Source organism: Oncorhynchus kisutch, linkage group LG22 (genome assembly GCF_002021735.2).
Source record: "Oncorhynchus kisutch isolate 150728-3 linkage group LG22, Okis_V2, whole genome shotgun sequence".
Classification (NCBI taxonomy): Eukaryota; Metazoa; Chordata; class Actinopteri; order Salmoniformes; family Salmonidae; genus Oncorhynchus; species Oncorhynchus kisutch.
Window position 1 is genome coordinate 1,018,741 of NC_034195.2, and position 8,223 is coordinate 1,026,963.

Sequence of the window (8,223 nt, forward strand, 5' to 3'; positions counted from 1 at the left end):
ACATCACAACTGTTGCTACCAGACTCTTCTTATACTGCTCAATTGATACATTTGCCCCCATCCCCCCTTCCCCAATATTCGTGTAAATATTGTATTTTAAATGGTGTGTTCCTGTATAATACTTATGCTCAAATGTTTATTCTATTATAATGTCATTTACTTTGTTCGTATTCTTATTTGGTCAAAAGTTTGGACGGACCTACTCATTCAATGGTTTTAGAACACCTACTCATTCAATGGTTTTAGAACACCTACTCATTCAATGGTTTTAGTTAGAACACCTACTCATTCAATGGTTTTAGAACACCTACTCATTCAATGGTTTTAGAACACCTACTCATTCTGTCATGTCATGTCATATTATGTCTTGTTCCTGTTCTTTCTCTTCACTCTGTCTCCCTCTGCTGGTCGTATTAGGCTACCTTCTCTTTCTCTCCTCCTCCAGCTGTTCCTCATCTCCTCTAACTACCTCGTTCACCCTTTTCCCACCTGTTCCCTTTTTCCCTCTGATTAGGTCTCTATTTCTCTCTCTGTTCCTGCTTCTTTCCTTGTCAGATTCTCGTTTGAGTTTCTCATGCCAGAACCAAACTATCGTCTTGTTTGCTTCACCCTTGTCCCATCCTGTTGGAATCTGCCTGTTCTTCTGATGCTACGTGTGATCAGGTACCTCTGTCCGCTACGACCCGCGCCTACCCAGAGAGACCAGCAGTCTGTCGCCGCAACCCAGCTATTCTCCTCTGCTGCTAAGAAGGGGACTCTTTAGTAAATATCAGAAGGACTTTCTGTTTCATTTGTCGCCCTCTCTGAGGGTTGTCTATTTTGCCATTTTCTACATTAAAGGACTCTGTTTTTGTTAAATCGCTTTTGGGTCCTCACTCAAGTGCACAACACATTCAAAGGTTTTAGAACACCTACTCATTCAATGGTTTTAGAACACCTACTCATTCAATGGTTTTAGAACACCTACTCATTCAATGGTTTTAGAACCCCTACTCATTCAATGGTTTTAGAACACCTACTCATTCAATGGTTTTAGAACACCTACTCATTCAAAGGTTTTAGAACACCTACTCATTCAATGGTTTTAGAACCCCTACTCATTCAATGGTTTTAGAACACCTACTCATTCAATGGTTTTAGAACCCCTACTCATTCAATGGTTTTAGAACACCTACTCATTCAATGGTTTTAGAACACCTACTCATTCAATGGTTTTAGAACACCTACTCATTCAATGGTTTTAGAACACCTACTCATTCAATGGTTTTAGAACACCTACTCATTCAATGGTTTTAGAACCCCTACTCATTCAATGGTTTTAGAACACCTACTCATTCAATGGTTTTAGAACACCTACTCATTCAATGGTTTTAGAACACCTACTCATTCAATGGTTTTTTCTTTTTGACTATTTTCTACATTGTATCAACATCAAAACAATAACACATATGGAATCATGTAATAACCAAAAAAAAGTGTTAATGAATTTGAGACATTAAGTTGTGCTGTGACAAGTTAGGGGTGGTGTACAGAAGATAGCTCTATTTGGTAAAAGACCAAGTCCATATGATGGCAAGAACAGCTCAAATAAGAAAAGAGAAACAACATCATTACTTTAAGACATGAAGGTCAGTCAATCAGGGAACAATTCAAGAACTTTGAAAGTTTCTTCAAGTGCAGTCACAAAAGCCACCAAGCGCTGTGATGAAACTGATTCTCATGAGGACCGCCACAGGAAAGGAAGACCAAGAGTTACCTCTGCTGCAGAGGATACGTTCATTAGAGTTACCAGCCTCAGAAATTACAGTCCAAATATATGCTTTACAGAGTTCAAGTAAAAGACACATCTCAACATCAACTGTTCAGAGACTGTGTGAATCAGGCCTTCATGGTTGAATTGCGGCAAAGAAACCACTACTACAGGACACCAATAAGAAGAAGAGACTTGCTTGGGCCAAGAAACACAAGCAATGGATATTTGACTGGCGGAAATCTGTCCTTTGGCCTGATGAGTCCAAAATGTGAGATTTTTGGTTCCAACTGCCGTGTCTTTGTGAGAGATGCAGAGTAGGTGAAAGGATGATCTTCGCATGTGTGGTTCCCACCATGAAGCCTGGAGGCGGAGGTGTGATGGTGTGGGAGTGCTTTGCTGGTGACACTTTTTGTGAATATTTACAATTCAAGGCACACAACCAGCATGGCTACCACAGAATTCTGCAGCGATAGGCCATCCCATTTGGTTTGCACTTAGTGGGACTATCATTTGTTTTCAGCAGGACAATGAACAAACACACCTACAGGCTCTGTAAGGGCTATTTTACCAAGAAGGGGAGTGATGGAGTGCTGCATCAGATGACCTACAGATGCTCTACAATTACCAGACCTCAACACAATTAAGATGGTTTGGGATGAGTTGGACTGCAGAGTGAAGGAAAAACAGCTAACAAGTGCGCAGCAGCATATGTGGGAACTCCTTCAAGACTGTTGGAAAAACATTCCAGGTGACTACCTCATTCCAGGTGACTACCTCATTCCAGGTGACTACTGTGATAGACTACTGGATGTAGTCATATATATACAGGTCGTCTATAATGTCATCTACAATCTTTGCGAGGTAAAGCCCCGCCTTATCTCAGCTCACTGGTCACCATAGTAACACCCACTTGCAGCATGCGCTCCAGCAGGTATATTGCACTGGTCAACGAATTGCAAAAACCTCTGAAGCTGGGGCCTTTATATATCCCTCTCTAACTTTAAGCATCAGCTGTCAGAGCAGCTTACCGATCACTGTACCTGTACACAGCCAATCTTTAAATAGCCCACCCAACTACCTCATCCCATATTATTACTTACCCTCTTGCTCTTTTGCACCCCAGTATCTCTACTTGAACATCATCCTCTGCACGTCTCACTCCAGTGTCAATGCTAAATTGTAATTATTTTGCCTCTATGGCCTATTTATTGCCTACCTACCTTAGTTTTTTTTATGTGTAACTCTGCTGTTGTTTTTGTCGCACTGCTTTGTTTTATCATGGCCAGGTGGCAGTTGTAAATGAGAACCTGGTTAAATAAAGGTGAAATATATATGTTTTTATAAAGTGGTTGAGAGAATGCAAAGCTGTCATCAAGGCAAAGGGTGGTTACTTTGAAGAATCTAAAATATATTTTGATTTGTTTAACACTTTTTTGGTTACTATATGATTCCATATGTGCTATTTCAAAGTCTTGATGTCTTCACTATTATTCTACAATGTGGAAAATTGTAAAAATAAAGAAAAACCTCCTGAACGTAATTTCTCAACTGCATGGAATACCACGATAAAGCTGTCCAATGAGCAGCTCTGGTGAAACTATTTGCATATCATCTTATCTCACCGTGTGGGATTAGATAGTTTATGTATCTATCAGAGGAGGCGCCCTCACTCTCTCTGTCTCTCTCTGACTTCATTCAAAACAGACATGCCTTTCTTGACCCATTCAAATGTTACAACATGAGATAAAACGTGTTTAGAGGCCTCATCTGGTACCTCAAAGAGCGGCATGTCAATACCGACAAAAACAAACAGAACAAAATGGAAACAATCACCTCATCTGGTACCTCAAAGAGCGGCAATACCGACAAAAACAAACAGAACAAAATGGAAACAATCTCAGAAAAATCTCTATGACACAAGCCAAGCTACACTTATGTCAAGTGATTTTTCTGAGATTGTTTCATTGCTTAGTGTAAGTGCTTTTTTTAAAACCAATAATAAGACTAAACTTTGAGTTTGTTTGGCTTCTAACATCAATATCTCTTTCTCACTTGATAGTAAATCTGAGACAACATAACATTTAGACAAGATGATGAGGGTTCATGAACAAACTGAAAACCATACTTTCATTGTGGGGGTGAAAATCTGTAAAAAAAATAATAAATACAAAAACACTTCCAAAAGACTACAAGGGTTTGTCAGACACCTTCTAATGATGGGATGGGACTCACTTGATAGTATATCTGAGGCAACAGAGCCTTTAGACAAGCGGATGAGAGGTTTGGCATAATCAGACACTTTCTAAGGAAGGGATGGGATGGAGGAGTGTCTGTCTGAAGCTGATGTCATCCATCTCTCTCCACTGTCCCAGAGTGGCACCATCTGCACTGAGGATTAGCCCAACTGTTTCTTGGGACACAGCTCTGATGCACTCCCTGGCCTGACTGTAGTGTTTATGACTGTTCCCTAAACACATTGGTTGAAGAGCATTCTACTCCCCTCCTAACGGTTCCCTCACTCAGTGGTGTAATGTACACAAGTAAAATACTTAAAGTACTACTTAAGTCATTTTTTGGGGAGAGTATATCTATTTTACTTTATTATTTATACTTTTACTTTTTTCTCCACTACATTCCTAAAGAAAATATGTACTTTTTACTCCCAGAAATTGTCCCCTACACCCGAAAGTACTACATTTCAAATGCTCAGGCAGGACAGCAATATGTTCCTATCAATATAATGCATTGTCATCCCTACTGCCTCTGAGTATGGGAATGTGTCTCTGTCTGGCATCTGGTTTGCTTAAAATATGGAATTTGATGTATAGCATTTACTTTTACTTTGTACTTTTACTCAAGTATGACAATTGTGTACTTTTTCCACCACTGCCCTCACTTTTAAAAGTTAATGTTCTGTTAACTCATACCCAAATAATGTTGCTGACTCATCTTATACTCACATTTGTGGTCAAAGCATAAATTGGAGAAAAAAACACTTCAAAAAACCCCACCTCAAACTTTTCTCAAACAGACCATTTAGAAAATGCTTGCTATTCACTCATAGAATATGATGTCATACATCTGAAGAGGATGAGCTGGCCAATCAGCGGGTCTACTGAACGGTATACGCCCACACTATTCTGTTGTTGGGTTACGCCCACACCATTACAACTTGGAAAATCTTATTTTTAACATAATTAACACTTTTTGGAAGGAGAACCATTTCACTCATATTGCATGTAATTATAGGTCATATTTCATAGTAATCTGGGAACACTGGACAGTTAATTTAAGCGATATCCCACTGGACACAAACTAGCTGAACCAACGTTGTTTCCATATGATTTCAACAAAAACGAACATTTTATGACATTGAATCAATTGAATGGATTTGCAGAATGTCATCAATGTAAAGGCATTTTGGGAACTTTAAACCTAAATACAATGACATGTTTCAAATGTTTGATTTCATGTTGAATTCACATTAGTTGACAACTCAAATGTAAATTAAAACTTGAACTGACATCTGTGCCCAGTGGCACCTCACCTCATACATTTTGTAGAATTATGTCTACAGTATGATATGTGTAAAAACATCCTAACTCAGAAATGGTAACATCAGAGTAAACAAGAAGGCTAGGAAAAGGTATCACACACACACACACACACACACACACACACACACACACACACACACACACACACACACACACACACACACACACACACACACACACACACACACACACACACACTCACACAAACACACACACACACACACTCACACACACTCACACACACACACACACACACACACACACACACACACACACACACACACACACACACACACACACACACACACACACACACACACACACACACACACACACACACACACACACACACACACACACACACAGCCATAATCAGGTTCATTAAAAAGGGACGACACCAGTTTGAAACATGTTATCATTGGATGTTAATCACATCTTTAACACCGTGCCTAAAGATAAACAGCCTTCTCATTGGCATGTCAAAGCAACTGGCAGAGCATTTCAAAGGGACAAGTGTGTGAGAGACAAGTGTGCGAGAAAAGAGAGTTTTTGGCAGCCCTGAAAAAATACCCACAAAAATGTATCTTGTATTCCACACCCTCGGAGCAGCCTAAGCCTCAACTCTCAGCTGTTTGACAAACCACACCTGCTCTGCTCCACCTGAAATCCTCAAGCCTGCCTCTCCTCTCCCATTGACAAAACTGGAAAACTCTGATTACACAATCAAAACAAAAGGATTGTATTTTCATTGAAGACGTAAATAAGACTGTTCGTTAATGGGACTGTATTGGTTCTCTTTAGATGGAATCAATGTTATTTTCATGTCTCATGTTATGTCCATTTACAGTCATTTAGCAGATGCTCTTATGCAGACTTGTTTCGTACTGGTCCCCCTTGGGAATCAAACTACAACCCTAGCATTGCAAGTGCCATGCTCTACCCCTCTTCATTTCGAGAGTTTACAGAGCACCTACACTGTTCTTTCACTACCTGCTTTCTCCCATAGAGCAACGCTGGAGGAATGAAAAAAAGAAGGAAAAAGACCTAACATGCCACCACCCATAAGCAGCCTCTTTCACAATCGCGCTGCCCATGTCACCCGTCACTTCTGACACAGGTCACTGACTGAATTTCCCTCAGCTATAGTCAGAAGAGAAAGCCTTTGGGCACCTCTCTCATAATCTTTCTCTTTATCTCTCTTTTCTTCCCTCTCTCCACACCCCTCTCTCTCTCTCTCTACTTATCTCTCCCTCTCTCTTCCACCACCCTCCAAGCCTCCTGAAGGAACAACAAACAACCCAGTCAGGAGGGCTGATGAAAAGGTCTGTCTCTGGTGACAGAGTGGCGCTCTGCTTCAGTGCCTGTCCAGGTTGTGTCAACGGTGATAAGACCCAGGGCAATGGTCATTGAATAACCCTTCCTGTAATCAGAGCAGCAGGAGAAAGCCCAGGGCCTGTATTTATAAAGCGTCTTAGAATAAGAGTGCTGATTTAGGATCAGGTCCCCCCTCTTAATCATTATGATTTAAAAGACACGTGATTTAAAAGGCAAAACTGATCCTTGATCAGCACTCCTATTCGGAGACGCTTTGTGTATGCTGCTGTGTGGTCTGATCTCTGATCTCTGACCCACATCTACAGTACAGTACACTGATCCTTCCCTCTGGTGCCCAATCAGACAAACATGTTTACTAAGGAGAGGCTAGCCAGAACTGGGGATATATGGACACATGGTTAACATATGGATGATATTATGCAGTATATCAAACAGTTCAGTGTATTTATTTTGTGAAATATGGATTTTAGACAAATTAATGCAGCAGTTTTCCTCAGCGAAGAAAGGCTGTTCTGAGTTAAATGAGGACAGGTTCTGACTCACGTCCATACATAGAACACCAACTCAGCTGTAATTGAAGACCATTCCTAGATTAGTATACAGCATTTTGTCTTGAATTTTCCAGCTGCTTCGTGTGTTTGAGTTGTGTGCTGTTTAGGCCACACAGTACCTGTGCCTCAGTCACAGTAACGATTAACCTGATTGCTGCCTTGTGTCCACAAGACAAAGAGCTTGAGAAAGGGGCTGGAGCTACAACTCAATTTACTCTAGCATGCTGCCTGTAAAATAATATAGCACTATGACTCAATTTACGAGAGTCTAGCATACCTTTTCTTTATCATTTTCTCTAGCTCTTCCCTTCAGATAAACAGCATACTCTCTTTCTCTATTCAATCTATTTGTACTCCAAAAACTGTATTCATATTTTTACTCACTTCAAGAGGTTCTGCAAACCTTGCTTGCTGGAGTTTCTTCTCGGGATTGCACGTGACATGTCTCCTTTCTCCTCTTCTTCCCCTTTTAATCAGATAAAATATGTGACAGTGTAGCTCCTCTTCTTCCTCAGAATAACCTCTCTGTATCTTCCAGTCCTGAGTCCAATGGCCAGCATGGATGTTTCTATAAGACAGATTTATGTACTCCTTTTCCACTCATTCACTCTCGGACACACACACACAGACACAGAAACACACACACAGGAATTCCTGTTCTCTTAGATCCTGTCCCCTGCGCAGCCTGCTGAAAATGTGAGGAGCGTTCAGAGCAGCACTCTCTTTCCTCTCACAGAGACAGGCTTTAGTCACTGCCCACCTCCCCTCCTCCTCCTCTCCCTCTTTCCCACATGTGGTTCTCATTGAGTGCTCAGAACGTGGCCCAACATCTTTTTACCTCCCTTCTGCAGGGTCATGTGGCTTTCCCCGGGGGAGGTGTAAAACGATAACCCAGACTTCTCTAATCCAGACCCCTAACTCCCCCCGTCTCTCTGTCTGTTGCCCAGCCTATGCACTCCCCAGATCTCAAGTTTCACTCAGATTAGATCAGATTAAGAAAAACAATAAAGATATAACTGTTTGGACA

At 41.0% G+C, this 8,223-nt stretch overlaps 1 protein-coding gene across 3 annotated transcripts in view; it reads right to left on the bottom strand.

Moving 5' to 3' along the window:
* Positions 1-7,913, bottom strand: part of LOC109867390 (non-muscle caldesmon) — a 67,784-nt gene extending 59,871 nt beyond the window's left edge. For 2 of the 3 annotated variants that reach the window (XM_031801261.1, XM_020456536.2), the window contains exon 1: positions 7,581-7,912. In XM_031801261.1, the coding sequence (XP_031657121.1) occupies positions 7,581-7,639 (59 nt within the window). In that variant the 5' untranslated portion in view covers positions 7,640-7,912. Of the gene's footprint in view, positions 1-7,580 lie in introns of all 3 variants that reach the window. The other variant, XM_031801262.1, reaches the window with a different exon arrangement.
* Between the last annotated feature and the right edge of the window lie 310 nt (positions 7,914-8,223).